The sequence below is a fragment of the Hyla sarda genome, chromosome 2 (genome assembly GCF_029499605.1).
Source record: "Hyla sarda isolate aHylSar1 chromosome 2, aHylSar1.hap1, whole genome shotgun sequence".
Lineage (NCBI taxonomy): Eukaryota > Metazoa > Chordata > Amphibia > Anura > Hylidae > Hyla > Hyla sarda.
In genome coordinates, this window is record NC_079190.1 from 261,673,554 (window position 1) to 261,689,129 (window position 15,576).

A 15,576-nucleotide genomic window follows, 5' to 3' on the forward strand; every position below is an offset into this window, starting at 1 on the left:
AGGGCTCAGAAGCGAAGGAGCGACAAGGGGATTTTGGAGAGTACGTTTTTTTGAAATGGTTTTTGGGAGGCATGTTGCATTTAGGAAGCCCCTATGGTGCCAGAACAGCAAAAATCCCCCACATGGCATACCATTTTGGAAACTAGACCCCTTGAGGTACGTAACAAGGAATAAAGTGAGCCTTAATACCCCACAGGGGTTTCACGACTTTTGCATATGTAAAAAAATAAAAATAAAATTTCACTAAAATGTGTGTTTCCCCCCAAATTTCACATTTTTGCAAGGGTTAATAGCAGAAAATACCCCCCAAACATTGTAACCCCATCTCTTCTGAGTATGAAGGTACCCCATAAGTTGACCTGAGGTGTACTATGGGTGAACTACAATGCTCAGAAGAGAAGGAGTCATATTTGGCTTTTTGAGAGCAAATTTTGCTCGGGGGCATGTCGCATTTAGGAAGCCCCTATGGTGCCAGGACAGCAAAAAAAAAAAAACACATGGCATACCATTTTGGAAACTAGACCCCTTGTGGAACGTAACAAGAAATAAAGTGAGCCTTAATACCCCACAGGGGTTTCACGACTTTTGCATACGTAAAAAAAAAAAATCACTAAAATGTGTGTTTCCCCCCAAATTTCACATTTTTACAAGGGTTAATAGCAGAAAATACCCCCCAAAATTTGTAACCACATCTCTTCTGAGTATGGAGGTACCCCATAAGTTGACCTGAAGTGCACTAGGGGAGAACTACAATGCTCAGAAGAGAAGGAGTCATATTTGGCTTTTTGAGAGCAAATTTTGCTCGGAGGGCATGTCGCATTTAGGAAGCCCATATGGTGCCAGGACAGCAAAATAACCCCCACATGGCATACCATTTTGGAAACTAGACCCCTTGAGGAACGTAACAAGGCATAAAATGAGCATTTACCCCCCACTGGTGTCTGTCAAATCTTTGGAACAGTGGGCTGTACAACATTTTTAATTTGCACAGCCCACTGTTCCAAAGATCTGTCAGACACCAGTGGGGTGTAAATTCTCACTGGACCCCTCATTACATTCCGTGAGGGGTCTAGTTTCCGAAATGAGGTCACATGTGGGGTTTTGTTTTTTTTGCGTTTGTCAAAACCGCTGTAACAATCAGCCACCCCTGTGCAAATCACCTCAAATGTACATGGTGCACTCTCCCTTCTGGGCCTTGTTGTGCGCCCCCAGAGCACTTTGCGCCCACATATGGGGTATCTCCGTAGTCGGGAGAAGTTGCATTACAAATTTTGTGGGGCTTTTTTCCCCTTTACCTCTTGTCAAAATGAAAAGTATAGGGCAACACCAGCATGTTAGTGTAAAAAGTTTATTTTTTTACACTAACATGCTGGTGTAGACCCCAACTTCACCTTTTCATAAGGGGTGAAAGGAGAAAAAGACCCCCAAGATTTGTTAGTCAATTTCTCCCGAGTACGACGATACCCCATATGTGGCCCTAAACTGTTGCCTTGAAATACGACAGGGCTCCAAAGTGAGAGAGCGCCATGCGCATTTGAGGCCTGAATTAGGGATTTGCATAGGGGTGGACATAGGGGTATTCTACGCCAGTGATTCCCAAACAGGGTGCCTCCAGCTGTTGCAAAACTCCCAGCATGCCTGGACAGTCAACGGCTGTCTGGCAATACTGGGAGTTGTTGTTTTGCAACAGCTGGAGGCTCCATTTTGGAAAGAGTGGCGAACCAGACGTTTTTCATTTTTATTGGGGAGGGAGGGGGGCTGTGTAGGGGTATGTGTATATGTAGTGTTTTTTACTTTTTATTTTATTTTGTGTTAGTGTAGTGTAGTGTTTTTAGGGTACAGTCACACGGGCGGGGGGATTACAGCGAGTTTGAGCTGCCGCGCAAAATTTGCTGCACCGCAAACTTGCAGCCTGATACTCACTGTAAGCCCCCTGCCCATGTGAGTGTACCCTGTACATTCACAGAGGGGGGGGGGGGGCCTCCAGCTGTTGCAAAACTACTACTCCCAGCATGCCTGAGAATGTTTGGGAGTTGTGGTTTTGCAACAGCTGGAGGCACACGGGTTGGGAAACACTGAGTTAGGAAACAATGTTTCCCAACCAGTGTGCCTCCAGCTGTTGCAAAACCACAACTCCCAAACATTCTCAGGCATGCTGGGAGTAGTAGTTCGGCAACATCTTTAGAGCCAGATGTTGCCGAACTACAACTCCCAGCATGCTTGGAGTTGTAGTTTTGCAACATCTGGAGGACTACAGTTTGCAGACCACTGATACAGTGGTTCCCAATCTGTGCCCTTCCAGATGTTGCAAAACTACAACTCCCAGTATGCCAAAACTGTCCAGGCATGCTGGGAGTTGTAGTTCTGCAACATCTGAAGGGCCAGATGTTACAGAACTACAACTCCCAGCATGCCTGGACAGTAAGGGCATGCTGAGGATGTGTAGTTTTGCAACATCTGGAAGGGCACAGTGGTCTCCAAACTGTGGACCTCCAGATGTTGCAAAACTGCAACTCCCAGCATGCCCAGACGCCAAGGGCTGTCTGGGCATGCTGGGAGTTGTAGTTTACAGGGTCCTATTACAGCAATGCATGTCGCTTTACGGCGACGTGCATTGCTGTAAAGGGCCCGACCGCGGCTGAAGATCTACTCACCTGTCGCCGCTGCCGCCGTCTTCATCGTCTGGATCCTGGTCTTCAGGGACGAGGTAAGTACCGGGGCCGGTCCCCAGCACTCCCCCGTCCCCCGCCGCGTCCTCCGGTCTTCCTCCCGTCCTCTCCGGACTTTCAGGGGCCGGGCAGGGCGGGAGGAAGTAACCGCCCCCCCTCCTGCGATTGGTCGGTTAACTAACCGACAGATCGCAGGGGATCGGAGGAGGTGGCCGGCTTGCCACCTCGCTCCGATACTCCAGCATGGTCCTGGCTGTCTGTGACAGCCGGGATCATGCGAAATTACCGGGCGGTCGGGTCCCAGAGACCCGATCAGCCCGGTATCGCCGCAGATCGCAAGGGCGATTTCCCTTGCGATTTGCGGCGATCGCCGACATGGGGGGCCTACATGGCCCCCCTCGGCGTTTGCCCTGGATGCCTGCTGAAGGATTTCAGCAGGCATCCAGTTCCGATCTCTGCCCGGCGAGCGGCAGAGACCGGAAAACGCCATGACGTATGTATACGTCATGGGTCCTTAAGACCCAGGGTGTGAAGACGTATGCATACGTCATGGGTCCTGAAGAGGTTAAAATGACTTATCCTCCTTTTTTTTTTTTTTTTTTTTTTACCTTTAAGCCCATTTTGGCCTTAAAGGGCTACTCCGATGGAAAACATTTTTTTTAAGATCATCTGCAGAATTGTTAATTACTCCTATTTAAAAAATCTTAATGAATCAGAGCGACAGCTCACCTCCTCCTCCCTGCACCTGTGCGCGGGCCTGATCAGCAGCGTCCCTGACCGAATGTATGCACAAAGAACGAAAATTGTCCAGCACAGGTTTGCAGGTAAAAAATAGCTTCTTCTTTTATTGGGTCAGTTCCGACAGGACAAATATGCAAACCTGTGCTGGACCGTTTTCTTTCTTTATTAAAAAAAATCTTAATCCTTTCAGTACTTATCAGCTGCTGTATGCTCAACAGGAAAATCTGGACTGTTCATACCATTGGATGTTGAGTGTGGTTTCAAATTACAATGGTCCAGAAAAGACCATTGCATGTTGAAACTATTGAATGTTGAGGCCATTGTAAATTGAGGGAACACTGGTGTCACGATTCGGCTTACAGGTTGTGGATCCACTGTGTCAGCGAGGGATTGGTGTGGACCGTGCTGGTGGACCGGTTCTAAGAGGCTACTGGTGTACACCAGAGCCCGCCGCAAAGCGGGATGGTCTTGCTGCGGCAGTAGCAACCAGGTCGTATCCACTAGCAACGGCTCAACCTCGCTGACTGCTGAGAAGGCGTGGGACAGAAGGACTAGGCAGAGGCAAGGTCAGACGTAGCAGAAGGTCGGGGCAGGCGGCAAGGTTCGTAGTCAAAATGGATAGCAGGAGATCAGGTAACACAGGCTTGGACAACACTAAACGCTTTCACTGGCACAAGGCAACAAGATCCGGCAAGGGAGTGCAGGGAAAGTGATGTGATATAGCCAGGGAACAGGTGGAAGCTAATTAAGCTAATTGGGCCAGGCACCAATCATTGGTGCACTGGCCCTTTAAGTCTCAGAGAGCTGGCGCGCGCGCGCGCCCTAGAGAGCGGAGCCGCGCGCGCCAGCAGATGACAGCCGGGGACCGGGACGGGTAAGTGACTTGGGATGCGATTCGCGAGCGGGCGCGTCCCGCTATGCGAATCGCATCCCCGCCGGCAAAGTCAGTGCAGCGCTCCCGGTCAGCGGGTCTGACCGGGGCGCTGCAGGGAGAGAGACGCCGTGAGCGCTCCGGGGAGGAGCAGGGACCCGGAGCGCTCGGCGTAACAGTACCCCCCCCCTTAGGTCTCCCCCTTTTTTTGTCCGACAACTGCTTTACCTGGGGCGAGGACACCGGGAGTGAATGGAGGGTTTCCTCAAAGGCAGGCAGTACAGCAGGAGTGGGAATGGGGAGGGAGGGCAGAGGGTGAAGCTTGGCACGGGGCAGTGTGTCACCAGGACGGGGGCCATGAGGAGGCACTGAGGCTTGCCTGACGGGACTGGGAGGGGGGGGAGAGGCATTTCTTATGGCAAGCAGAGTCCCAGTTCTTGATCTCCCCGGTGGTCCAGTCAAGGGTGGGAGAATGAAGCTGGAGCCATGGCAGACCGAGGAGGACCTCAGAGGTGCAGTTGGGAAGCACGAAAAATTCAATCATTTCGTGATGGGGTCCAATGCACATTAAGAGGGGTTTTGTGCGGTAACGCACAGTGCAATCCAATCTAACTCCGTTGACCGCGGAAATGTAGAGCGGCTTGACGAGATGGGTCACCGGGATGCAGAATTTATTCACCAAAGAATCCAAAATAAAATTCCCAGAGGCACCAGAGTCCAAGCAGGCCACGGCTGAGAGGGAGGAGTTGGGTGAAGGAGAAATCCGCACGGGCACCGTGAGACGTGGAGAAGCAGACTTTGAACCAAGAGACGCCACACCCACGTGAGCTGGGTGCGTGCGTGCGTTTCCTAGACGTGGAGGACGAATAGGGCAATCCACCAAGAAATGCTCGGTACTGGCACAGTACAGACAAAGATTTTCTTCCCTACGGCGATTCCTCTCTTCCTGGGCCAGGCGAGACTGATCCACTTGCATGGCCTCCTCGGCGGGAGGCCCAGGCGTAGATTGCAAAGGATACTGTGGGAGAGGTGCCCAGAGATCTAAGTCTTTTTCCTGGCGGAGCTCCTGATGTCTCTCAGAAAAACGCATGTCAATGCGGGTGGCCAAATGGATAAGTTCTTGCAGGTTGGCAGGAATCTCTCGTGCGGCCAGCACATCCTTGATGTTACTGGATAGGCCTTTTTTAAAGGTCGTGCAGAGAGCCTCGTTATTCCAAGATAATTCGGAAGCAAGAGTACGAAATTGGACGGCGTACTCGCCTACTGAAGAATTACCCTGGACCAGGTTCAGCAGGGCAGTCTCGGCAGAAGAAGCTCGGGCTGGTTCCTCGAAGACACTACGGACTTCAGCGAAGAAAGACTGGACTGTGGCTGTGGCAGGATCATTGCGGTCCCAGAGCGATGTGGCCCAAGACAAGGCCTTTCCTGAAAGAAGGCTCACTACGAACGCCACCTTAGACCGTTCTGTAGGAAACAAGTCCGACAACATCTCCATATGCAGGGAACATTGAGACAAAAATCCACGGCAGAGTCTAGAGTCCCCATCAAATTTGTCCGGCAGGGACAAGCGGAGGCCAGGAGCGGCCACTCGCTGCGGAGGAGGTGCAGGAGCTGGCGGAGGAGATGGTTGCTGCTGTAGCAGAGGCAGAAGTTGCTGTAACATGGCGGTCAACTGCGACAGCTGCTGTCCTTGTTGGGCAATCTGCTGCGATTGCTGAGCGACCACCGTGGGAAGGTCAGCGAGACTTGGCAGCGGCACCTCAGCGGGATCCATGGCCAGATCTACTGTCACGATTCGGCTTACAGGTTGTGGATCCACTGTGTCAGCGAGGGATTGGCGTGGACCGTGCTGGTGGACCAGTTCTAAGAGGCTACTGGTGTACACCAGAGCCCGCCGCAAAGCGGGATGGTCTTGCTGCGGCAGTAGCAACCAGGTCGTATCCACTAGCAACGGCTCAACCTCGCTGACTGCTGAGAAGGCGTGGGACAGAAGGACTAGGCAGAGGCAAGGTCAGACGTAGCAGAAGGTCGGGGCAGGCGGCAAGGTTCGTAGTCAAAATGGATAGCAGGAGATCAGGTAACACAGGCTTGGACAACACTAAACGCTTTCACTGGCACAAGGCAACAAGATCCGGCAAGGGAGTGCAGGGGAAGTGATGTGATATAGCCAGGGAACAGGTGGAAGCTAATTAAGCTAATTGGGCCAGGCACCAATCATTGGTGCACTGGCCCTTTAAGTCTCAGAGAGCTGGCGCGCGCGCGCGCGCCCTAGAGAGCGGAGCCGCGCGCGCCAGCAGATGACAGCCGGGGACCGGGACGGGTAAGTGACTTGGGATGCGATTCGCGAGCGGGCGCGTCCCGCTATGCGAATCGCATCCCCGCCGGCAAAGTCAGTGCAGGGCTCCCGGTCAGCGGGTCTGACCGGGGCGCTGCAGGGAGAGAGACGCCGTGAGTGCTCCGGGGAGGAGCAGGGACCCGGAGCGCTCGGGCGTAACAACTGGTACTTATCAGCTTCTGTATGCTCCACAGAGAGTTATTTTATTTTTTAATTTCCTTTCTGTCTCACCACAGTGTTCTCTGTTGACACCTCTGTCCATGTCAGGAACTGTCTAGAGCAGGAACAAATCCCCATAGCAAACCTGCTCTGGACAGTTCCTGACATGGACAGAGGTGTCAGCAGAGAACACTGTGGTCAGACAGAAAGGAAATTCAAAAAGAAAAGAACTTCTTGTGGAGCATACAACAGCTGATAAGTATCAATGATCTCTCAACTTACAATGGCCTCAACATACAATAGTTTCAACATACAATGGTCTTTTCTGGACCATTGTAACTTGAAACCAGACTCAACATGCAATGCTACGGACAGTCCAGATCTTCCTCTGCAGCATACAAAAGCTGATAACTACTGGAAGGATTAAGATTTGTAAACAGAGGTAATTTACAAATCTGCTTAACTTGATGGCACCAGTTGTTTAAAAAAAAAAAATAATAATAATAATATATATATATATATATATGTATAGTTTTTCACCAGCGTACCCCTTTAAGGACCAGGCTAATTTTCATTTTTACACTTTAGTTTTTTCCTCCTCCCCTTCTAAAAATCATAACACTTAAAATTTTGCACCTACAGACCCATATAAGTGCTTATTGTTTGTGTCACCAATTGTACTTTGTAATGACATCAATCATTTCACCACAAAATGTAAAACGAAACAAAAAAAATATTTATGGGGTACATTTGAAAATAATGCCATTTTGTATATTTAGGCTTCCGTCTCTATGAGTGCACTTTTCGGTAAAAATGTCACATTATCTTTATTCTGTAGGTCCATATGATTACAAGGATACCCCATTTATGTCGATTTTATTTTATTACTTTAAAAAAATTATAACTACATGCACCATAACTAGTATGTTAAAAAATGTTCTATTCTGACCCCTATAACTTTTTTATTTTTCCGCATATGGGGCTATATGAGGGATAATTTTTTGTGGTGTGATCTGTAGTTTTTATCATTACCATTTTTTGTTTTGATGGGACTTTTTGATTGCCTTTTATTTATTTTTTTTATGGTATATGAAGTGACCAAAAATGTGCAATTTTGGACTTTGGTATTTTTTTACGCGTACTCCATCGACTGTGCAGTTAAACTAATGTGGTGTCCCGGTACAGGACCTTGTCCTGTCCCTGTCCTAAGTCCCCTCAGTTAGAGTTCCTCCATTCCACAGGGCTCTCCTGCAGGGCTCACCCCTTGCTCATCTCATATAAGTGTATAAGCATATTGTCAATTATGTATAAAGTTGTGTATAAAGTTGTACAAATGTATAGGACCTTCTTGGTCATGTGATCCTGTCATGTGATGTACCCAGAGTTCTCTGGGTTCGGGACCTACAGGCTTTACAACCAATGGGCTGTAGGCCAGCCTCCTTAGTATATAAGGGGCTGTAGTCTCTAAATTCACTCTTCTCTTTGCTCTTATCTCCCGGATCCAAAGCAAGCACAATCAGCATATCTCAATTCATCGCACCTAGGCCAAAGCCTAAGGAACCTACAGACACTACAAAACCGTGAGTTACCAAGCTCTATCTACAAATTCCTAGTGACTACTATTCAACTCAAAGCATATAATTAGTAGCACAGTGGCCTGCTCAAATCTTAAGACTACTAGTCCCAGCAAAGCCTGTGAGGTATCCTGCATTCCGGTTACCTCAAGAGAAATTGTATAACTGTAAAGACTGTTGCACAAGAATTTTAAGTAAAAGTTCCAGTTATCTCATAAATCCTGCTGTGGACATTCTATTATTTATTTTCCTACCGTTTTTGGGGCGGTTGTCGGCAGGGCCTCATTTGGAAAAAAACCTCACCCTGGCATCACAACAAATTAAGGGTTAATACCGCCAGACCCTGTAACACCATTGCCTCACCTAGTCACCACACTAACCTTATATTTTTATAGTTCGAACATTTACGCACCCAGCAGTACCACATACGATTATGGTTATTTCTGATGACATTATTTAATTTTTTTAAATGGGAAAAGGGGGGGGGGGTGATTCAAACTTTTAATAGGGAAGGGGTTAATTCACTTTTAATAACTCTTTTTTTTATTTTTTTATTTTTTTTACACTTTTAACTTTTTTTCTTTTTTTTAATTCCCCATAGGGGGCTATAACATACAATCTTTTGATTGCATACACTGTTTAATGCTGAGCTTTGGCTCCACATTGATCAGTGATATTGGTGCTCTGCTGCTCTAGCCTGCCATTGCTGGCTGGGGACATCAGAGCACTGATCAGACAGCGTGAGCATGCCTCAAACCCCAGTAACAGGACCAGGGCGGGACCATGGGCTGATATTATGTGAACAGTGCTTAATCCCCTTTAATATATTTAAAGTGGTATTCTAGTAAAGTGGTATTCTAGCAAGTAATTTTTTTACAATGAAGTCAGGGTGCTATAAAAAGAAAAACTATCTCCGTGTGACTGTGTCAATGCGGCTTGCAAGCCATGCCCCCTTCCACAAGCAACACCCCTTCTATTTTTGGCCTGGACTGGATATGAGGACAAGAGCATCATTGTTGGGTTTCCTATACCACAAGGTTTATGTAGAACGACTGAGCAACGCTAGGTTAATGCTGGGCACTGCCGATCGGGCCGATGCCCAGCATTAACCCTTTAGACACCGTGATCAAAACTGAACTAAACTAAAAGTATCCCGGCAACTCAGCGGAGTTGATCGGGACCATTGCGGTAAAACCGCAATGTCCCGATCAGCTGAGAGAACGGCAGGAGGGCCCTTACCTGCCTCCTCACCATCCAATCTGTGATCTACTGCTCCAGGATGCCTCAGCAGGCTAAAGCAGCAGAGCACCGATAATACTGATCAGTGCTATGCTATGGCATAGCATTAATCAGTATATGCAATTATACATTTTTGGTCAATTCATATACCATAAAAAAATTATAAAAAACTATCAAAAAGTCCAATCAAAACAAAAATGGTACCAATAAAAACTTCAGACCACAGTGCAATAAATGGGCCCTCATATAGCCCGGTATGCAGAAAAATAAAAAAGTTATAGGGGTCAGAAGATGACAATTTTAAACATACTAATTTTGGTGCATGTGGCATTTATATGGGTCTGTAGGTGCAAAATTGAAAGTGTTATGATTTTTAGAAGGGGAATAGGAAAAAAGCGAAAATGCAAAACCGAAAATCTGCTCGGTCCTTAAGGCCAAAATAAGCTTAACCCCTTAACCCCTAAATAAGTCCTTAACCCCTAACAACGCAGGACGTATATTTACGTCCTGCGCCGGCTCCCGCGATATATCGTGTCGGTCCCGGCGGCTATCAGTGGCCGGGACCCGCGGCTAATACCGGACATCACCGATCGCCGTGATGCCCAATATTAGCCCTTCAGACGCGGCGATCAAAGTTGATTGCTGCGTCCAAAGTGAAAGTAAGACCTTCCCGGCAGCTCAGTCGTGCTTATCGGGACCACCGTGATGAAACTGCGGTGTCTTGATCAGCTAGGACGTACGAGGAGGGTCCCTTACCTACCTCCTTTGCATTCGATCGGCGATTGATTGCTCCAAGCCTGAGACTTGAGCAATCGACCGCCGATAACACTGATCAATGCAATGATATGGCATAGCATTGATCAGTGCCTGCAATCAATGTAATGCATGTTATAGTCTCCTATGGGGGGCTATAACATTGCAAAAAAAGTGTTTAAAAAATAGTTAATAAATGTGATTTAACCCCTTCCCTAATAAAAGTTTGAATCACCCCTTTTCCCATGTAAAAAAAAAATAAAAAAATGATGTAAATAAAAATAAATATAAACATATGTGGTATTACCGTGTGCTTAAATGTCCGAACTATAAAAATATATTGTTATTCAAACCGCACGGTCAATGGCATACACGTAAAAAAAAATCAAAATTCCAAAATAGAGTATTTTTGGTCACTTTTTACAACATAATAAAAAACGATCAAAAAGTCTGATCAAATCAAAAATGGTACAGATAAAAACTTCAGATCATGGTGCAAAAAAAAATGAGCCCTCATACATCCCCGTATGCCGAAAAATAAAAAAGTTATAGGGGTAAGAAGAGGACATTTTTAAACGTATTCATTTTTGTGCATGTAGTTGTGTTTTTTTCCAGAAGTAAAAAAAAATCAAACCTATATAAGTAGGGTATCATTTTAATCGTTTGGACCTACAGAATAAATATAAGGTGTAATTTTTACAAAAAAATGCACTGTGTAGAAACGGAAGCCCCAAAAGTTACAAAATAGTTTTTTTCCAATTTTGGCGCACAATGATTTTTTTTTTTTATTGTTTCGCCATAGATTTTTGGGTAAAATGATTTATGTCATTACAAAGTAGAATTGGTGGCTCAAAAAAAAAAAATAAGCCTTCATATGAGTCTGCAGGTGCAAAATTGAAAGGGTTATGATTTTTAAAAGGTGAGGAGGAAAAAACTAAATAGGAAAAACCCTGAGTGCTTAAAGGGGTACTCCACTGGAACACTTTTATTTTTAAATCAACTGGTGCCAGAAAGTTAAACAGATTTGCAAATTACTTCTATTAAAAAATCTTAATCCTTCCAGTAATTATCAGCTGCTGTTATGATCCACAGGATGTTCTTTTCTTTTTGAATTTCCTTTCTGCCTGACCACAGTGCTCTTTGCTGACTCCTCTGTCCATTTTAGGAACTGTCTAGAGCAGGATAGGTTTTCTATGGGGATTTGCTCCTACTCTGGACAGTTCCTAAAATGGACAGAGGTGTTAGCAGAGAGCACTGTGGTCAGGCAGAAAGGAATTTAAAAAAGAAAGGATCCTTCCAGTGGACCAAAACAGCAGCTGATAAGTACTGGAAAGATTAAGATCTTTTAATAGAAGTAGTTTACAAAACTGTTTAACTTTCTGGCACCAGTTTATTTAATTTTTTTTTCCAGTGGAGTACCCCTTTAACCCCTTAAGGACTCGGCCCATTTTGGCCTTAAGGACTCAGACAATTAAATTTTTACGTTTTCATTTTTTCCTCCTCGCCTTCTAAAAATCATAACTCTTTTATATTTTCATCCACAGACTAGTATGAGGGCTTGTTTTTTGCGCGACCAGTTGTCCTTTGTAATGACATAACTCATTATATCATAAAATGTATGGCGCAACCAAAAAACACAATTTTTGTGGGGAAATTAAAACGAAAAACGCAATTTTGCTAATTTTGGAAGGTTTTGTTTTCACGCCGTACAATTTATGGTAAAAGTGACATGTGTTCTTTATTCTGAGGGTCAATATGATTAAAATGATACCCATTATTATATACTTTTATATTATTGTTGCGCTTAAAAAAAATCACAAACTTTTTAACCAAATTAGTACGTTTATAATCCCTTTATTTTGATGACCTCTAACTTTTTTATTTTTCCGTATAAGTGGCGGTATGGGGGCTCATTTTTTGCGCCATGATCTGTACTTTTTTTTGATACCACATTTGCATATAAAAAACTTTTAATACATTTTTTATAATTTTTTTTTTAATAAAATGTATTTAAAAAGTAGGAATTTTGGACTTTTTTAATTTTTTTTCGTTCACGCCGTTCACCGTACGGGATCATTAACATTTTATTTTAATAGTTCGGACATTTACCCATGCGGCGATACCAAATATGTCTATAAAAAATGTTTTTTACGCTTTTTGGGGGTAAAATAGGAAAAAACGGACGCTTTACTTTTTTATTGGGGGAGGGGATTTTTCACTTTTTTTTTACTTTTACATTTTTTTACATTTTTTTTTACACTTGAATAGTCCCCATAGGGGACTATTCATAGCAATACCATGATTGCTAATACTGATCTGTTCTATGTATAGGACATAGAACAGATCAGTATTATCGGTCATCTCCTGCTCTGGTCTGCTCGATCACAGACCAGAGCAGGAGATGCCGGGAGCCGCACGGAGGAAGGAGAGGGGACCTCCGTGCGGCGTTAGGAATGATCGGATCCCCGCAGCAGCGCTGCGGGCAATCCGATCGTTCATTTAAATCGCGAACCGCCGCAGATGCCGGGATCTGTATTGATCCCGGCACCTGAGGGGTTAATGGCGGACGCCCGCGAGATCGCTCCGATGCCCACGGTTATGCTTAGGACGTAAATGTACGTCCTGGTGCGTTAAGTACCACCTCACCAGGACGTACATTTACGTCCTACGTCCTTAAGGGGTTAATATGTTATGGGGTTAAAGGGGTACTCCACTGGGAAAAAAAAAACTAACTGGTGCCAGAAAGTTAAACAGATTTGATGATGAATTCTATTTAAAAATCTTAATCCTTCCAGTACTTATCAGCTGCTGTATACTACAGAAGAAGTTATTTTCTTTTTGAATTTATTTCCTGTATAACCACAGTGCTCACTGCTGGCACCTCTGTCTGTGTCAGGAACTGTCCAGAGCAGCAGCAAATCCCTATAGCAAACCTATCCTGCTCTGGACACAGGTGTCAGCAGAGAGCACTGTGGTCAGACAGAAAAGAAATTAAAAAAGAAAAGAACTTCCTCTGTAGTTTAAAGCAGCTCATAAGTACTGGAAGGATTAAGATTTTTAAATAGAATTAATTTACAAATCTATTTAACTTTCTGGCAAGGTACAGTTTGGAAAGTTACAGTTTGATTTTATACCCTAAGAGCTATCCAACTAAGTCTGCAGTTCTTAGCACAAATGGAGCTAACAGATTCCCTTTAAAGGAGTACTCATTCGCAACATAACTTATCCCCTATACAAAGGATAGGGGATAAGTTATAGATCGCTGGGGTTCCAAATGCTGGGGCCTCCTGGGATCTCCTGGACGGGGCCGCGGTAGTCTACAGGAAGTGCAGTTTTGTCCCCAGCGGAAAGCCGTGGCATACACGCCCCCCTCCATGCATCTCTATGGGGTACATGGAGGGGGCGTGTCGGCTGCTGCGTCATGTGTGGACGGATCGCCCTTTTTCCAGCATACTGCCGCAGTCCCATCCAGGAGATCCCGGCGGGCCCCAGCTCTCGGACCCCCCGCGATCTATAACTTATCCCCTATCCTTTGGATAGGGGATAACTTATAGTGCACTACAGATGTCCTTTAAGTAGAACTATCCAGGGTAATTTCCAGATTCACAAAACTCACTGATTACCCATCTGTATTTTTTAATTATCATCTATGTTCTAGAAATTAATAAAAAGAGTCTTAAAGGGGTTCTCCGGTGCTTACACATCTTATCCCCTATCCAAAGGATAAGATGCCTGATCGCCGGAGTCCCGCAGCTGGGGACGCCCGTGATCATGCACACAGCACCTCGTTTGTAATCAGTCCCCAGAGCGTGTTCGCTCCGGGTCTGATTACGGGCGGCTACAGGGCCATCGGCGTGTGACCAACGGGAGAGGGCGTGATAGCTATCACGCCCCCTCCCGTAGGCTTGCAATGAGGGGCGGAGCGTGACGTCACAAGGGGGCGGAGGCGTGATGTCACACGCCGCCGGCCCTGTAGTCGCCCGTAATCAGACCCGGAGCGAACACGCTCCGGGGACTGATTACAAACGGGGTGCCGTGTGCATGATCACAGGCATCCCCAGCTGCGGGTCTCCCGCGATCAGGCATCTTATCCCCTATCCTTTGGATAGGGGATAAGATGTGTGAGCACCGAAGAACCCCTTTAATTTAGCCAGGATAATTTAACCTTTTTGTCCAACTTTATATTTTGCAAACCTGGAGCAGTGTCCATAGCATTAATATATCTACTAATAAAGAAGTGGTGTACAAATATAATTAAGTTATAAAGGCTTCATGGTTTTTATAAACAGGTCCCATTATTATGCACAAAATGTGTTCTTGAATTCTACCTTATAATATAATATAGCATTAGTATATTACAATCTTAGAACACATTTAATAATATAAAGACCCTCTAACTAATGGTTCACTATGCAATGACTGCCAAAAATCAATTTTCGCCTATAAACTAGACATTTAATGAACTTACCACATCAAATCTCTTATTATACCCTATATACTAATTATACACACAAAATGTTGACACATACATAGTATGTAGATGTAAAATGTGGTTTATAATTTTAAAAAACTAAAGATCTGAGTAACCTTAAAACTGTCCAACTATATCTACAGCTGTGTAAAATATCATAGTTGTATCTAGAGTTATACTTACCTGGATATCCTTTCAGACTTTTCTCAAGTTTGTAGCCTTGGGGCAAAACAATCATAAAAACAACTAGAAAGACTGTCTGTAACAAAAGAAGTAACCAAGGCAGACGACCTCTCAAGCTGGCAGGGTATCTTGGTGCCATTTTAAAAGATGTTTTTTTTCCCTCTGCCTAAGCAAGGACACACGAGGAGGATAACGTTGATGGGTGTTAACCAAATGATGTGATGACGTCTTATCTTATGTAGGCTGGGAAACTATCCGAGTGCTGCCATACTTTGTCAGCAACTTAGTTTTCTGAATATCTTGGAAGGAAGATCACTTGAAAAACTGCCATGTTATCTATGAAGGAATACTGTTTGTATCCGAAAATGTAATAAAAAGATTGACATATGCTAATATGCTAGTTCAGACATTAGACATGTCTTGGAATACAAAAGCATTAAAGAGTGCACAATTGGCTAATCATATTGTTTGAACAAAATAAACTCCGCTCAAAAAACATACCTAATGACATGGGACATTAAAGTCACCCATTGGGGCAGTATATGTGTGGTGCCACAGGGGTGCTAGGAATACCTTATACA

General features: G+C 45.1%; 1 protein-coding gene across 1 annotated transcript in view; it reads right to left on the minus strand.

The window, feature by feature from the left end:
• The window catches only part of LOC130356050 (RH-like protein), a 71,434-nt gene extending 56,300 nt beyond the window's left edge, over nt 1–15,134 (minus strand). The window contains exon 1 of the mRNA XM_056557072.1: nt 14,996–15,134. Within this exon, the coding sequence (XP_056413047.1) occupies nt 14,996–15,134 (139 nt within the window). The remainder of the gene's footprint in view (nt 1–14,995) is intronic.
• Nucleotides 15,135–15,576: the final 442 nt, after the last annotated feature.